The sequence below is a fragment of the Papio anubis genome, chromosome 6 (genome assembly GCF_008728515.1).
Source record: "Papio anubis isolate 15944 chromosome 6, Panubis1.0, whole genome shotgun sequence".
Lineage (NCBI taxonomy): Eukaryota > Metazoa > Chordata > Mammalia > Primates > Cercopithecidae > Papio > Papio anubis.
The window spans coordinates 27613014-27630527 of record NC_044981.1 but is presented as its reverse complement, the minus strand read 5'-3'; the positions used below and the strand labels follow the sequence as shown (position 1 = coordinate 27630527).

The 17514-nt window shown below is 41.9% G+C and overlaps 3 protein-coding genes and 1 non-coding gene across 4 annotated transcripts; 2 read left to right on the top strand and 2 right to left on the bottom strand.

The window, feature by feature from the left end:
- Positions 1-909: 909 nt before the first annotated feature.
- Positions 910-3322, bottom strand: LOC101016765 (histone H3.1). Its single transcript, XM_009204626.4, has one exon. It carries the CDS (start codon positions 2183-2185, stop codon positions 1775-1777), a length of 411 nt encoding a protein of 136 aa, XP_009202890.1. The 5' UTR covers positions 2186-3322; the 3' UTR covers positions 910-1774.
- A 121-nt stretch (positions 3323-3443) lies between these two features.
- LOC101017105 (histone H2A type 1) lies at positions 3444-4166 on the bottom strand. Its single transcript, XM_003897214.3, has one exon. It carries the CDS (start codon positions 4084-4086, stop codon positions 3694-3696), a length of 393 nt encoding a protein of 130 aa, XP_003897263.1. The 5' UTR covers positions 4087-4166; the 3' UTR covers positions 3444-3693.
- A 12-nt stretch (positions 4167-4178) lies between these two features.
- LOC101016399 (histone H2B type 1-F/J/L) lies at positions 4179-5394 on the top strand. Its single transcript, XM_003897212.5, has one exon. The coding sequence runs from the start codon at positions 4387-4389 to the stop codon at positions 4765-4767; it is 381 nt and encodes a 126-aa protein (XP_003897261.1). The 5' UTR covers positions 4179-4386; the 3' UTR covers positions 4768-5394.
- An 11823-nt stretch (positions 5395-17217) lies between these two features.
- TRNAQ-UUG lies at positions 17218-17289 on the top strand. Its single transcript has one exon. It is a non-coding gene; the product is annotated as a tRNA-Gln (tRNA).
- Positions 17290-17514: the final 225 nt, after the last annotated feature.

The following is a 17514-nucleotide window of genomic DNA, read 5'->3' as shown; positions in this document are numbered from 1 at the left end:
CCAGCAAGAGTATTGATTAGTGAGCCCTTCCTGATTTATTACTAGCTGTTAGTTTCCCAGCACAGAAAGAAGGAATTCACTACTTACACACTCAACAATACCCATTGGTTTAGCAGTTGGCCCCACTTAAGTGTCCCAGAGGCATTGCTTCTCTCCAAAATAGTGTATCTTCCTTTCCAGAAGAAAGCTAATTTCTGAGAGGGGAACACTCTATTTTGTTTTGCTTAGGGTGTTGATTCCAATTAAAAGTATTAAAGCATTATTTTAATTTGTAAAATATTAGTCATAAATTACTTATCATTCTAAATTCCATATATGTGGAAATAATGAAATCATGAACCCACATACAAGAAGATGTGGATGAGCAGATTGTGAATGTTGCAGTAGTGATCTTGATATTGAATTTCCAAAAAAGTGTATTAAGAATGTAACCAATTCTAATAACTGAAGATACATAAATAGCCAACTGAAACAAGAGTTAAAACTGCTTTTTAAAACTCAGTGTAAAAATACTATGATCTTTCCACTTACATCCTTCACAAGCTAAGCTAAGGAGAGACAGAGATGATAACACACATACACAAGCCAACTTGCCAGGGAAAGTCTTGAAGACTTGTAAGAATGCTAGAGAGCTCACAGAAGAAAAGTTATAGAAATCTAGCATTCTAAATACAAGAATGGATGAGGTAAGGGCTTTCATGGCCCACAAGAAGCTGATTTCAGCACATCTAGCAAGCTGATGTATTTCTTTCATTTGAGATTTTCCATGTGGTTATCTTTCCTTACTATTATATAGCCATGCATTCATTCATTTATCCAACAAATACTGATCAAAAGCTCCTATATTACTGGAGATATGCCAGTAAACAAAAGTTCCTCCTCTCATGAGCCCGTATTTTAGAACACACAGGCAATATATCAACAAACTATTGTACAGTATATAGTGACAAATTCTAGGGTGAAAAAATTAGGTGGGGATTATACAGATTTTATTTAGTCATACAAAGCCTCAATGAGAAGGTAACATTTAAGTAAGACTCAAGTATTTTATCCTGTGCTCAAAAAAATTACCACAGAATTCCCTACAAGGCAGTCTTAATTTTGGATACTCCTGACAGTTCAAAGTTTTAGCCACTGTCAGAGGTCAGATAAAACACTTTCTCTCATACACATATTTTTATATGGGGCTTCAAAGGGAATTTTCTCTGGCGGGCTTTCTCCAGACGACTTTTAATCCCCAAACCATCTGTCATTAACTACACTTAAGAGATTTAAGCAGGCCCAAAATTCGACTTGAAAATTTCAAAAACACTGCTTAGGAAACGGGGGGCGGGGGAGGGGAATGTTTTCACTTTAGCCAGCATGAGCTACATTACCCTGAATTTTTCCAACTTCAATTCAACCTTAGTTTTATTCTTGGCGTGTTGGCAAGGAATATACACACTACAGTATAGATTGGCAGAAAATTAGAACCACCATATGGTCAAAACCGGGCTGCGGAGATGGGCGGGTAACACACAAAGGAACTTTTGGCTACACCCAGTGCTTGCGGAAAGCTCCCAGATTATTAAATGTTAAGATTTACAAAACTAAAATTTTAACAGGGATAGGCTGAGCCTTACCAAACAGATTGTATAACGTCTGGAAATGGACCCTATCTGCTATAGGCTAAACAAGTACCAGGAAGAATTCCTCAGAGAAACAGATCTTTTCAGCGCGCCAAGTGGGTGGCTCTGAAAAGAGCCTTTGGGTATGTAATCTGAGTCCTTGAAACTCAAGCCCTCTCGCCGCGGATACGACGTGCGAGCTGGATATCCTTGGGCATGATAGTCACCCTCTTGGCGTGGATGGCGCACAGGTTGGTGTCCTCAAAGAGCCCCACCAGGTAGGCCTCGCATGCCTCTTGCAGCGCCATCACCGCCGAGCTCTGAAAGCGCAGGTCGGTCTTAAAGTCCTGCGCGATCTCTCGCACCAGACGCTGAAAAGGCAACTTTCTGATCAGCAGCTCGGTGGACTTCTGGTAGCGGCGGATCTCGCGGAGAGCCACTGTACCAGGCCGGTAGCGATGGGGCTTCTTGACGCCGCCGGTGGCCGGAGCGCTCTTCCGAGCCGCCTTCGTAGCCAGCTGCTTGCGCGGAGCCTTGCCGCCGGTGGACTTGCGAGCAGTCTGCTTCGTACGCGCCATTCTTTCAGAACTAGATTCAGTTAAGGACAAAGAGAAAGCTAGCCGCTTATTTATAGTGAGAGTCTAAAGCTGATTGGACAAAAAGTATGCTGAAGGCCTACCCAACAGTAACCGGATTGGCCAAGGACTCAAATTTTTGTTGTCCACCAATTCCTCTGACAGTCTTAGCAGTTCATGGCCTCCATATTTTATTTTCTATTTTCGCTTTACAGTTGTTCACTATACCAGTGATTTCCAGTGGAAATAAATGAGAGCAATATAAGTAATTTACATTTAGGAGCAACATTAGAACAAAGCAAGAAAAGATTAACTTTTAGTATTTTGCTTAATCAAATATAGCCAACATATTTCAGTATGTTATCAAAATTAAAATTGTTAGGTATTTTACACTTTTTGGCACAAACTTTTCCAAATGCAATGTGTATTTTATATAAAATTCATGCTATGGAATTTCCAATGATCACTCTACAATTGACTAGTGGCTACAATACTGGACAAGACAGCCATATACACCTCTCCCCTCAATTGTCTATTTTTTGATCACTTAAATTTTAAAAACTTTTGTATTTTTTTAACCAAGAAAAGCTGATTCGCATGTGAGAAGTTCAAGGCCTAAAAATGTCAAAGAAACAACCTTATGTGAGCTTTTCGCGTTCAGATTAAAGTAATTCCATTACAGCTTAACTTATTTTTCCAATACTCTAGAAACGTAATTATTTTCTCTTAAGTAGCTATTCCATTTGTACATCCAGATCTGATTTATTAAATCAGATTAAAAACATCAAGTCAGATATTTTAAAAGTGGAATTTACCATGCTGGAAAAAATTAATAGTCATCTCTATACTAAGAAATCAATTTGTGTGGCTGGGGGTGAGAAAGCTCGAGAAATTTTAATTTCAATGAATTTTCAGAAAATGCTTCAAAGACAACTACCTGGCACCATAATTAACTGTTCTAATTAATCTAATTAGAAATTATTCTCTCAACTCAATCATTAATGTTCAAGTGCAATCTAATTATTCTGATTCGAGATATCTTTCTCAGAAATAAAGAATCCAAGCCGTTGATCTAGATTTAGACTAAACGTCGAATGCTCGACTTGTCATTTACCAAGACCAAGAATGCATTTGACCCAAAGCAGTCATGTTTGCTTCCAACAATCTAAAAATGGTGGAGTGTCAGTAAAACCCGACAGTGAACCATATAGAATAATATACTTGGATAATGCCAAATTAAGAAAAACCAAATCTTCTTGTGTTAAGCTTAAGATGAAGGCGGTTTAATACTTTTAACGTTATCCAGGCTTTTTAAAAAGCTAATGAGATTGCCACTACCTAACCAAGTCACCGAAGACTGATGTACGTTAACCTTTGGAGTGATTTACTAGTAGGCGAAGACGAGAAATCATATTAAAAGTAGTGCTCAGTTCTTCCACAAAATTGTAGGTGGCTCTGAAAAGAGCCTTTGGTTCCGTTGGGATTGAGTTGCTGCAAACTAATCCAGCGTTCTACTTGCCCTTCGCCTTGTGGTGGCTCTCGGTCTTCTTTGGCAGCAGCACGGCCTGGATGTTGGGTAGAACACCACCCTGTGCGATGGTGACTTTGCCCAGCAGTTTGTTGAGCTCCTCGTCGTTGCGGATGGCCAGCTGGAGGTGACGCGGGATGATGCGAGTCTTCTTGTTGTCGCGGGCCGCGTTGCCAGCCAGCTCCAGGATCTCGGCGGTCAGGTACTCCAGCACCGCAGCCAGGTACACCGGTGCCCCAGCCCCGACCCGCTCGGCATAGTTGCCCTTGCGGAGCAGGCGGTGCACTCGGCCCACGGGAAACTGAAGCCCGGCCCGAGAAGAGCGGGTCTTGGCCTTGGCGCGAGCTTTGCCTCCCTGCTTACCACGCCCAGACATGGCAAAAGGCCTGTATCTATACAGTTAAAAAGGACAGACGAAAGTAGAAAAACGCAGTTTTTATAGCCTCTACTGGGCGCGAAAAGGAAGCTGTTCGATTGGCTAACGTTTTATTTTTATTTAGACCAATAGGACTCAATTATGCAGGATACCTATTTTGATTGGGCAAAACTGGCATCTGACGTCATCCAAGGATAATCACCAATCAGCAGAGACCTTCCCCCTACCTCGGCCACATAAACTATTATATAAAAAGAGAAGACCAAGTTCTCGTTTTCTTCTTACTAGTATTATTTCGGCATGCCCGAGCCGGCCAAGTCTGCTCCCGCCCCGAAGAAGGGCTCCAAGAAAGCGGTGACCAAGGCCCAGAAGAAGGATGGCAAGAAACGCAAGCGCAGCCGCAAGGAGAGCTACTCCGTGTACGTGTACAAGGTGCTGAAGCAGGTCCATCCCGACACCGGCATCTCTTCTAAGGCCATGGGGATCATGAACTCCTTCGTCAACGACATCTTCGAGCGCATCGCGAGCGAGGCTTCCCGCCTGGCGCATTACAACAAGCGCTCTACTATCACCTCTAGGGAGATTCAGACGGCCGTGCGCCTGCTGCTTCCGGGGGAGCTAGCCAAGCACGCGGTATCGGAGGGCACCAAGGCCGTCACCAAGTACACCAGCTCCAAGTAAATTCTCAAGCTCTTTGTCAAACCCAAAGGCTCTTTTCAGAGCCACTCACTATTATCTAAAGAAGAGCTGATTCGCTCTTCCGAACGCTGGGGGCGAGGGATCATAAATCATTTTGTTGGTCTATCTGCTAAATTAATTAAGCTCTTTGAAAGCCTTTTCAAGTGAAATATACATGAGGTACGTGCATATAGCTGCCAACACCATAGAGGGTCCGACCTTGGCCCTTGAGGGCATAAACTAGGTCCTTAGCAGTGTCTTGCTTGCTCCGTGTAAGTCAAGCGCACCCGAGATCACGTTATCCGGAAATGCCTTGAGTATCCACGGGTTTCTAAAAAGATGAGACCAGTGAAGCGTTTGACACCGCCCGGCCAGGCGGTGGGTTTGGGATACCTGGATGTTGGCGCAGCAACTGCGGTGGCGCCCCCTTTACCCAATCCCTTCCCACAGTTGCGCAACCAGACATGATTTTAAGGCCCGACAAAAGACCCAAGGTAAAAGCCAAAAACAGCACTAGGGAAACAAGGCTGGCCTTTCTAATCATTCAGACTAAATTGGAAACTACAGGGCTGGGTGCGGTAGGCTTATGCCTGTAGACCAAGCACTTTGGGAGGTGGAGGCGTGCTGATCGCTTGAGCCCAGGAGTTCGCAACCGGCCTCGGCAACATAGCAAAACCCTGGCTCTGCAAAAAGTACAAAAATTAGCCAGGAGCGGTGGCGCGCCCCTGTTGTCCCAGCTACTTAGGGGGCTAATGTGGGAGGATGGCTTGAGCCTGGTAGTTGGAGGTTGCAGTGAGCTGAGATCCGCACCACTGCACTCTAGCCTGGGCAATAAAGCCAGGTCTTGTCTCAAAAAAATAAATAAATAAATAAAAAGTGATCAGCGAAAGTTAACACCTTGCCTTCTCCTAATTGTCAATACCTGCTAGCAAAAGATGCCAAAGTAGATTTTTTAAAGTTTTTCTTGCTGTCACCCAAACTCAACTGTTTTTTGTATACTATTTACCATCAAATTTACTAACATTTTTTAAGCATCTGCTATTCACCATGGGCCAGTCATGGTATTCTGCTATAGGTATGGGAAATCCTGAATAAGTCTCCCAGACCTTAATTCTCAATCATTGCTGGTGGCCCCACAAATTGGTAGTGCTTTCATAAAGGAAAATTTGGTAATACCTGTCAAAATTTTTAAAATGAATCTATCTTTGCATCAGAAATTTCACCCCTAGGAATTTACTATTTTTGAAAATATGCAAAATAACATATACAGGGGTTTTCAGCAGTACTGTTTGTAGTATAAGACTAGAAGCAATTTGACTGATTAGCAATAAATTACAGTACATCATTCTATCTAGTAAAAAAATAAGAAGGCTCTTTTTGTAATTATTTACTGCTTATTATGTGCCAGATAATGTCCTAAAAAGCTCTCTACATACATTAAATCATTTAGCTTTCATAACAACTTTATGATAAATTACTATTTTTATACCTGTTTTACAGATCATAAAATGGGGGTTCAGAGAGCTTGACTAAATTGCCTAAAGTGTGAAATTGTACAATGGGAAAGTTGTCAATCAAAATGAAATCACTAATGTTAAGAAAATCCTGACACATAGAACCAAGAAAGGCCGTAAAAAGGTTCTCATGCTTGTATGCCTAATAACAAAAACTATCACAAAAGACGGTAAGAGCCACAACCATAAACACAGGCCATGAAAACCTTACACAAAAAAATACTTCTACAAGACCATTTGCGCCCTTGTTATTGTAACCCTCCTCGTTTTTTTCTTTAAAAACCTTTGTCTTCCTTTATGTCCCTGAATACACATATACTTTATAGCATATGGATTCCCATTACAATGCTTTATTCCCAAATAAATATATTTTTCTTTAGAGAGCCTCTATGTTTGTTACTTAGGTTGGTAACAGGTGATAAGTAGTGAAAACATGATTCAAAACCAGAGTCTGGTTTCAGAATCCCTATTTATAACTGTAGCAGGACCAGCCACAGACAAAACCTCTCAGACACTGAGTTGTAGAAGGAAGGGCTTTATTCAGCTGGGAGCATCAGGAAGCTACTGCCTTAAAATCTGAGCTCCCTGAGTGCACAATTTCTGTCCCTTTTAAGGGCTCACAACACTAAAGATTTCATATGAAAGGGTCATGATTGATTGAGCAATCTAGGGGATACGTGACAAGGGTTTCATGCACTGATAGTTAGAGAGAGAAACAGAACAGGGCAAGGAGTTTCACAATGTTCTTCTATACAATGTCTAGAATCTATGAATAACATTGGTTTGTAAGTTATGAGTTGATTTTTAACTATTAGGTTTAGGCCAGACAGACCCAGGCCCTGTTTTAGGCCTGGCGCCGGGCTGCCTTTCTTTGGTTTCACTTCCTTGTTTTTTTCTTAAATCAGGTACTGAGTGTGAAACAATATAAAACAATATAAGAAGGTCTTTCTCTTTTCTCATAACCAGTGTATACTATACGGCTTCTCCAGGTACTAATAATGGGATGATCTCCAAAATTTGCTGTAAAATGCAAAAAAAAAGCAAGATACAGGATAATGTGCAGTAGAATTTTGTGTGTGTTTCTCTGTGTGTATAAATGTAAAATATTTTTGGAAGGATACTGGATAAATTGCTAACAGTGGTGGCCTCTGAGGAAAGAGAAAGTTGGATGTCCTAGAGACAGGGATGGATGGATGATCTTTTCATTGTAACCTTTTTATGGTCTTTGAATTTTGAATCCTATGTATGTATTGTCCACCCATAAAAAAAAAATAGTGTAAAGAATCACTTCATTTGATTATCAGTAAAACACACATTATAAGATGATAAATGCTACAGTAAAGATATGAATAAAAAGCCTAAGGAGCACAGAATAAATAATATTACGGGTGGGAGTGGGAAGAGTGCCAAATAGCATTCTAGGCAATAAGAAAATGGGTGTCACCTTCAAAATAGCAGAAATATTGTGGTGTGGCTAAAGTCAGGGGTAGGCAGAAGGGAGTACCCATGGGCCTGGGCAAGTAGTCTGTGACTATGCTACACCAGTGGCCTCCTGTATCATGGCAGGCTTCTCAAAATGAGGACTTCAAGATAAAACAACTAGATATAACCTGATAAGGACTTACTAAGTGAGATTCTGAAATACTATACACACAATTCCAGATGCCAATTTAACACTATTTATATAAATGCTGTTTAAATGAGCAGACTCTAAAGTTATTTGCTAATCCAGCAGTCATAGTTTTCTTTGTTGGTCAGACCATGTGGGACAAAAAGCAAAAGAAATTACTATTAGTACCTTTTAGACTCTTACAAGTATTTATCACCAGTTAAAAAGAGAAATGTCAAATAGAACATTGTTTTTTGTGGTTGTTGTGTTTTTGTTCTGTTTTTCTGAGACGGAGTCTCACTCTTGTCTAGGCTGGAGTGCAATGGAGTGATCTGGGCTCACTGCAAGCTCCGCCTCCTGGGTTCAAGCAATTCTCCTCCCTCAGCCTCCTGAGTAGCTGGGATTACAGGCAGGCGCCACCATGCCCAGTTAATTTTTGTACTTTTAGTAGAGACAGGGTTTCGTCATGTTGGCCAGGCTAGCCTTGAACTCCTGACCTCAGGTGATCTGCCTGCCTCAGCCTCCCAAAATGCTCGGATTACAGGTGTAAGCCACCGTGCCCAGCCCAAATAGAGCACTGTGAAAGGAATGAGGCACACCCCCCATATATCTCCCAACTTCCTGAGCCCAGCACAAACACATTCCTCCATATTTCTCTCAAACTTCAGAAAAACACCACCTAGGAAATCCCCGATAAGGACACAGCGGGAACCAATAAAAAATGCTAAATGTGCTGTAACCGAGAGAATTACCTTGTTCCCCTGTAACTTTACATATCCTGTTTACATTGGGCTATAAAAAGCAAGCACTCGCATTGTTCGGGGCCCTCTTGTATGCTGTGGAATGGAGGGACCAAGTTCGAACTTGCAGTAAAGATCCTTGCCGCTTGGCTTTGACTCTGGACTCTGGTGGTCTTCTTCGGGGAACAAACGGTCTGGGCATAACAATTGTTACCATCACAACATATAACTAAATAAGCTAATGAATATTAACTTAGAACAAACTATTTGGTGGCAGTTTTGGATACTGGTACCACTATGATCTGAATGGTTACCTCTAAATATTTATGTTGAAAACAAAAACAAAAAAAAAATAGTTATGTTGAAGCATAATCCCCAATGTGGTGGTATGAAGATGTGGGGCCTTTGGGAGGTGAATAGGTCATAAAGATGTTGTCCTCATGAATGGGATTAGTACCCCTATAAAAGAGGGAGCTTGTTCACCCCCTATACCATATGAAGTTGCAAGAAGACGCTATCTATGAAGCAGAGAGTGAGCCTCATTAGACCTAGAATATGGTGTCTCCTTGATCTTAGACTTCCTAGCCTTTAGAACTGTAAGAAGTAAATTCCTGTTACTTGTTAGTCACCTAGTTTAGTATATTTTGTTACAGTGGCCCAAACAAACTAAGATGCAAAACCCCATATTGAACAGGAAAGAGAAAATCTAACACATCAGATCACATCCTTTGACTATCTTACTTTTTTTTTTTTTTTTTTTTTTTTTGGTGAATGATTTTGTTCATTAGGATTTTACAGGGCCAAGCGCCGTGGCTCACGCCTGTAATCCCAGCACTTTGGGAGGCCGAGGCGGGCAGATCACCTGAGGTTGTGAGTCTGAGACCAGCCTGACCACATGGGGAAACCTCGTCTCTACTTAAAACACAAAATTATCTGGGCATGGTGGTGTATGCCTGCAATTCCAGCTAGTCGGGAGGCTGAGTCAGGAGAATCGCTTGAACCCGGGAGGTGGAGGTTGCAGTGAGCCTAGATTGAGCTGCTGTACTCTAGCCTGGGCGACAGTGCTAGATCCTGTCTCAAAAAAAAAAAAAAAAAAAAAAATTTTTTTTTTTTGCAAGGCTATGTTCTGAAATTTTATTAGTAGGTATTAAATTATAAGAAATAGTAGGCCTGAATGGATATTTGACATGAGGAAATAGAAAAAGACTGGAAGAGGATTTTATTTCATAACAGGAGAATAAGAGAGCATACATATCCTTCAACAGGGTTTTATTGTCTACCCTCTAGGCGATCCTTCTCTCAAATGAACATTTTGGTTTATTGTCAGGAATAAGGGTTTTTTTTGTTTTTCTTATTTTCATGTTTAACGTAGGTACAGTCCTCAACTTCTTTCACAAAAGCTTTCTTCTAAATTGATTTTTTTTTTCATTACAACCTCACGTTCCCCTGTAAGAACTTACTCTTCAGCCTGTCTCAGAACAAATTTACAAGATACGATCTATAATTGAATAATCATAGCGTTTAAGGCAACAAAACCTTAAGCAACGTCAGTACATTTGTGCTGCTATAACAGAATATCTGAGACGGAGTAATTTATAAAGAAATTTATTTTTCTCGGCCAGGCGCGGTGACTCACGCCTGTAATCCCAGCACTTTGGGAGGCCGAGGCGGGTGGATCACGAAGTCAGGGGATCGAGACCATCCTGGCTAACACAGTGACACTCTGTCTCTATTAAAAAAAAAAAAATACAAAAAAATTAGTCAGGCGTGGAGGCTGAGGCAGGAGAATGGCGTGAACCCGGGAGGCGGAGCTTACAGTGACCTGAGATCGCACCACTGCACTCCAGCCTGGGCAACACAGCGAGACTCCGTCTCTGTGGGAAAAAGAAAGAGACATCAGACTGTTACTGTGTCTATGTAGAAAGAAGTAGACAGAAGAGACTCCATTTTGTTCTGTACTAAGAAAAATTTTTCTGCCTTAAGCTGCTGTTAATCTGTAACCCCACCCCCAACCCTGTGCTTGCAGAGACCTGTGCTGTATTTACTCAAGGTTTAATGGATTTGGGGCTGTGCGGGATGTGCTTTGTTAAACAAGTGCCTGAAGGCAGTATGCTTGTTAAAAGTCATCACCATTCTCTAATCTCAAGCACCCAGGGACACAAACACTGCGGAAGGCCGCAGGGACCTCTGCCTAGGAAAGCTAGGTAATTGTCCAAGGTTTCTCCCCATGTGATAGTCTGAAATATGGCCTCATGGGAAGGGAAAGACCTGATCATTCCCCCACCCAGACACCCGTAAAGGGTCTGTGCTGAGGAGAATTAGTAAAAGAGGAAGGAGGGCCTCTTTGCAGTTGAGATAGAGGAAGGCATCTGTTTCCTGCTCGTCCCTGGGCAATGGAATGTCTCAATGTAAAACCTGATTGTATGTTCTATTTACTGAGATAGGAGAAAACCAGCCTTAGGGCTGGAAGTGGGACGTGCTAGCAGCAGTGCTGCTCTTTATGCACTGAAAATGTTTATGGAGATGGTTGCATATATGGACATCAAAGCACAGCACTTTTCCTTAAACTTATTCATCACACAGAGATCTTTATTCATATGTCTTCTTGCTGACCTTCTCCCTACTATGATCCTACTGTCTTGCCACTTCCCCCTTTCCGAGATGGTAAAGATAATGATCAATATGTACTGAGGGAAGTCAGAAACTGGTGCCAGCCTGGGTCCTCCATATGCTGAGCGCCGGTCCCCTGGACCCACTTTTTCTTTCTCTATACTTTATTTCTGTGTCTCTTTTCTCATGTCTCTCGTTTCACCTGATGAGAAATGCCCACAGGTGTGGAGGGGCAGACCACCCCTTCACGTCTAAAAAAAAAAAAAAAAAATGATTTTTCTCACAGTTCTGGAGGCTGGGAGTACAAGATTCAGGTCCCAGAAGGTTCCATGGCTGGTGAAGTTCAGGTCTCCGCTTCCAAATTGGCACCTTGTGTCCTGTGTCTTTAGGGGAGGGTTGTGGGGGGTTAACGCTATGTCTTCCCATGGCAGAAGGGCAAAAAGGTATGAACTCCCTTCCTCTGTCAAGCCCTTTTATAACAGCATTAATTCATTCCTGAAAGCAGAGCCCTCATGACTTAAACATTTTCCAAAAGACTCCACCTGCCAACCTTGTTGCACTGGGGCTTAAGTTTCCAACACATTAATTTTGGGGGACACATTCGTACCAGTACTTAGAACTGACCATAAATTGTTAATCAGAAATTGCTTTAGTAAGTAACGAATCAAAGTAAATGAAACAGCCTGGTTACTAAGGAACAGTTTCATAATTTTGAATGGGATTAAAACTTGTCTCTCTTACTTTTGTCTTAAACAGCCACGCTGGCAATCCAGCATGACCTAATAGTCCTTCCTTGGTTGGTTTTGGGCTACAACTCATTAACAATCATCATGCTCAGTTTGCCTTTGTTCCAATTCCAAGCAGGCCAACCACTTTCCCATGTACATATTGTAACTGCCCAAGGGGTTAACCTTGCCTGCTGCCTAGATAGAGCTGATTCATGAAGACAGGGGAATTGCAAGAGAGAAAGAGTAATTCACACAGAGCTGGCTGTGCAGGAGACTGGAGTTTTATTACTCAAATCAGTCTCCCCGGGCATTTGGGAAGCAGAATTTTTAAGGATAACTTGGTGGAGGGCGGCGGGAGCGGGGGAGAAGCCAGTGAGCCAGGAGTGCTGAATGGTCAGAGATGAAATCATAGGGAGTTGAAGCTCTCTTCTTGTGCTGAGTCAGTTCCTGGGTTAGGGCCACAAGATCAGATAAGCCAGTTGATAGATCCGGGTGGTGCTATCTGACCCATCCAGTGCAGGGTCTGCAAAAAATCTCAAGCACTGATTTTAGGAGCAGTTAGGGAGGATCAGAATCTGGTGGCCTCCAGTTGCATGACTCCTAAACCGTAATTTCTAATCTTGTGGCTAATGTTAGTCCTACAAAGGCAATCCAGTCCCAAGGCAAGAAGGAGGTCTGCTTTGGGAAAGGGCTGTTACCATCTTTACTTAAACTATAAACTACAAACTAAGTTTCTCCCAAAGTTAGTTCAGCCTACACCTAGTAATGAACGAGGATGGCTTGGAGGTTAGAAGCAAGATGGAGTTGGTTAAACTCCATCTCTTTCACTGTCTCAGTTATAATTTTGCAAAGGTGGCTTCAATATCTGTCATTAAATTGCTGGAATTTTACTTTGTATTATTTTGTATTTGACTATTTCTTTTTTTTTTTTTTTTTTTTTTTTTGAGATCTGTTGCCCAGGCTGGAGTGCAGTGGCACGATCCCTGCAACCTCTGCCTCCCAGGTTCAAGAGATTCTCCTGCTTCAGCCTCCCGAGTAGCTGGGATTACAGGTGTGTGCCACTGCACCCGGCTACTTTTTTGTATTTTTAGTAGAGATGGAGTTTCACCATGTTGGCGGGGCTGGTCTTAAACTCCTGACCTCAGATAATCCGCCCACCTCAGCCTCCCAAAATGCTAGGATTACAGGCGTGAGCCACCGCACCTGGGCCAATTATTCAATTATTTAATATCTGAGAAACATAAGAGGCTAAGAAAAGCTTTGAGAGAATGTCATCTATTTTATTTATGCTTATATTATGGCCAGGTTATATTTCTTCTTCTTTTTTTTTTTGAGATGAGTCTTACTCTGTTGCCCTGGAGTGCAATGGTGTGATCTCGGCTCATCGCAACCTCTACTTCTCGGGTTCAAGAGATTCTCCTGCTTCAGCCTCCCGAGTATCCCAAGTAGCTGGAATTACAGGCCCAGTTTTTTAAAAATTTAAAAACTTTTAAATTTTAAAACTTATGCCTACTTTTTGAAAAATTTTTAGTAGAGATGGGGTTTCGCCATGTTGGCCAGGCTCGTCTCGAACTCCTGACATCAGGCGATTCACCCGCCTCAACCTCCCAAATTGGTGGGGTTACAGGCATGAGTCACCGCACCTGGCCAACCAGGTTGTATTTCTATAGTCTTTCCAAATTCTGGGAACGAACCCCACTTGACGCCTACAACACTAAATTCCCACAGCCCCAAAAGATGTACTCAAATATTGGAGCAGTTAGCACAGTTCAGACTATCAAATGTGTTGACCTGGAATCTCATTTTCTGTATGGACAAGAAGACTACAGACTGAGAATTTTAAAATCAGATTCTGCCATTTAAGAGAATTGTGCTGCAGGAAGGAAAGGAGATGAGAAAACCTACAGGCTTAACCAAATAAATGGATCTAACCTCCCATTCAGTGGCCTCCAGATCTTCCTGTTCCTCTCCATGCAATGAACAAACATAGGAGCTAGAACCTGGTTCCTTGGTTTAAAACAAAACAAAACAAAACAAAACAAAAACAGCCAAAACTGAGGATTTAAGGTCATCTTGACCTTTGTGAGATCACCACAAAGAAACAAATGCCATTTTGGCCACTGTGTGATCACAAACAAGTCAGTGACACTCATTATACCAGTTTCCTTATCAGCAAAATAGTGGTGAAAATCAGCCTCGTTTTATCAGGAAGTTGTATGATTAAGACAATAAGATATATGTAGGCCAGGTGTGATGGCTGACGCCTGTAATCCCAGTACTTTGGGAGGCCAAGGTGGGCAGATCACTTCAGGTCAGGAGTTCAATACCAGCCTGGTCAACATGGTAAAACCCCGTCTCTACTAAAATTACAAAAGTTAGCTGGGCATGGTGGCATATGCCTGTAATCCTACTCGGGAGGCTAAGGCAGGAGAATCACTTGAACCCAGGAGGCAGAGGTTGCAGTGAGCCAAGATTGCGCCACTGAACTCCAGCCTGGACAACAGAGCGAGGCTCTGTCTCAAACAAACAAACAAACAAACAAAAAAGACATACATAACAGGGAAATAATTATCATCATGCATTAAGAGGAAAAGAATAATATAGCAGTTACTGCAAATTATATTTATAAGTGAGGAAAATCACTGTAGAGCCAGTAATTTTACCTATATATGACCCCATCAGCCAACTTAACAGAAATTAATTTACTTAACCAAAAACATTTATTGAGCACTTAATATATGAGAGAAAATATATTTGCATTGAGAATACATGGTGAAAATAGCCTGCTAAAATTCCTGTTCTTGTGGTACTTTGAGGTGGGATTAAATTCCATAACATGTCATCACCTTGATAAGTGGGTTAGATAAAAACACAGCAGGAAAGGGGACAGGGAACTGGAGATTGCATTTTTAAGGAGGGTATACAAATGAGGTCTCATTGAACTGTCATTGGCATAAAGTAGTGAGAGAGTATTGCTATCTGGGGGAAGCTGTTTGGGGCAGAAGGAACTATGAGTGCAAAGTACCAGAGGCAGGCCTCTGCTTAGCATGTTCTGGGAACAGCAGGCTAGGCCATAGTGGTTGGAGCAAAGAGAGCCATGGAGTGGGTAAGAAGTTTTGAGCTTCATCGTCCACCTTTTTTGCTCTTAGCCTCAAAAACCTGCACGTTTTCTAAATAGCTGCTGAAAAAATGCACCACAAAATAAGAAAGAGAAAGTGTTTCTGCCCCTGCTAAGATCTAGATCTAGGAAAGCAAATGATATTCTTGTACAATGATGCATAAAGGGATAAATTCTAATAAAGGAGTCTTGTTCTCAGCCGTACCCCATCACCAAGACCAGTGCCTGAAATGCATACTGAGTGAATGATACCCAACAAATGTCTCATTGTTGCTTCCTATGATAACAGTACATAGCACATAGAGGGTATCTTTGGGGGGATTTTCTTATCTCTAATCATCTACTTAAAGTTTTTTACTTTTCCACATTTTATCCCACTCTTTCAGACTCCCAGGCCAACAATTTTGTAAACACCATTTTTGAAGATACGTAACAAAGGAAACATGAACACCGATATTCACTAAGGCATTATTTATGGTGGCAAAAAATACGAGACAGGCTTGTTGGGCAACACAGAGAGTAGTGTGAACCCAAAGTATCTGAAACCAGTCCCAATCAATTTAGAAAGTTTATTTTGCCAAGGTTAAGGACACGTCCGTGACACAGCCTCAGGGGCTCCTGACGACATGTGCCCAAGGTGGTAGGGGCACAGTTTGGTTTTATACAGGGAGACATGAGACTTCAGTCAATATGTGTGAGATGTACATTGGTTCAGTCTGGAAAGGGACAACTCAAAATGTGGGGTAGGGGGAAGGTTCCAGGTCATAGGTAGATAAGAGACAAAAGGTTGCATTCTTTCGAGTCTCTGATTAGCCTTTCCCTTAATACACAATTTACATGTGAGGACGGATAGAGAAATAATCACTTATTCCTTTGTCCTCTTAGTGAATCTGCATTTTTACATAAACAACAGGGCAGAAGAAGCAATCGGATATGCATTTGTCTCAGGTGAACAGAGGGATGACTTTCTGCCCTGCCTCTGTGAAGATAAGCTATGAACTTCCATTGCCAGGGTGAAATTCAACAGAACTGTTTTAGGGTAAAGATCTTGAGGTCCACAAAGAATTTCTTTGTGGGCAAATTGAGAGGGAGGTATGTAGCGTAAAAACAAAAAAACAAAAACAAAAGCAGAAAAACAAAACAAGACAAAAAAAAAACTTTGTAGCTATCTTATTTAGGAATAAAATGGGAGGCAGGTTTGCCTGTCACAGTTCCCATCTTGACTTTTCCCTTTATTTTAGTGATTTGGGGTCCTGAGATTTATTTTCTTTTCACAGTAGATAGATACAATTCCTGTTTCTGGAGTTATTCTGTTATTATTACTGCATAACAAGCTAGCCCCAAACTTGATGGCATAAAACAAGCATATTACATTCATGGATTCTGTGGTCAGGAAATTGGACAAAGCACAGCAGGGATTGCTACTTCTGCTCCAAGATGTCTGAAGCATCAGGTATAAACTCACCAGTTTAGGGCGATTCTTGGGATAACCACTGAGGACTGGGATCATTTGGAAGCCTCTTCACTCATATAGCTGGTAAATGATGCTGACTGTGGCACTGGGACTACCAGCCAGAGCATCTACATGTGTGGCCTGAGTTACCTAACAGTATGGTGGCTTCAGAGTGGTCAGACTTGTCATAGAGTAGCTCAAGATTCTGAAGGTGAGTCTCTCAGGACATCGAACCAGAAGCTGTGACTTCTCAGTTCAGAATAAAAGTCAAAACCCTAGCAAGGTCCTACACAGCATTGCAATTGTATGTGAGAGGATGATTCAGTGGGAGAGTACAAACAAGCATGGGAGCACGGATTTTACTGTTAGAAAAGGCCCCAGAAAACCTAGATGAAAGATCCAAGGTCGTTTTGCAAAAATTGTGCACTCCTATGGTTAATTCTTTATGCAGTATTGTCCTGAGCATTGCAAGATTTCCAGCATCTCTGGTTCTGACCTGTGAAAGGCAGTTGTACCGTAATCATTGAAACAAGCAAAACACCCAAGCATTTCCAAAATACTCCTGTAGAGGGCAGTACAGTTTTGTTTAAAAGCCCATTGTTTTATATTTAGCAGTTAAAAGCTAGTGACTCAGGGATAAATACTTGACAGAAGAAAAGCTCATCAAACAGGTTCATGTGTGGCCCCATGGTGTAATGGTTAGCACTCTGGACTTTGAATCCAGCGATCCGAGTTCAAATCTCGGTGGGACCTTCTTGGCTGTTTCTTTTTTCACTCCTCCCAGTTATCTTTCTCTCAAAACTAGAGTGCTTCCTCGTAATCCAGTCCACCATACATTCATAGTATCTGCTTAGCAGTAGTATCTATGTTAGTCCTCAGAAGTGTGAGACCACCTGTGGAAGCAAGCCCAAGGGCACTATCAACACTACCAGGAACAACTCCCCAATTCTGTAACCTGTGCCCAGACGCGTATGGGGG

Excerpts from the sequence above, each read along its gene's own strand:
- LOC101016765 (XM_009204626.4), bottom strand. The coding sequence starts at position 2,185 with ATGGCGCGTACGAAGCAGACTGCTCGCAAGTCCACCGGCGGCAAGGCT.
- LOC101017105 (XM_003897214.3), bottom strand. The coding sequence starts at position 4,086 with ATGTCTGGGCGTGGTAAGCAGGGAGGCAAAGCTCGCGCCAAGGCCAAG.
- LOC101016399 (XM_003897212.5), top strand. The coding sequence starts at position 4,387 with ATGCCCGAGCCGGCCAAGTCTGCTCCCGCCCCGAAGAAGGGCTCCAAG.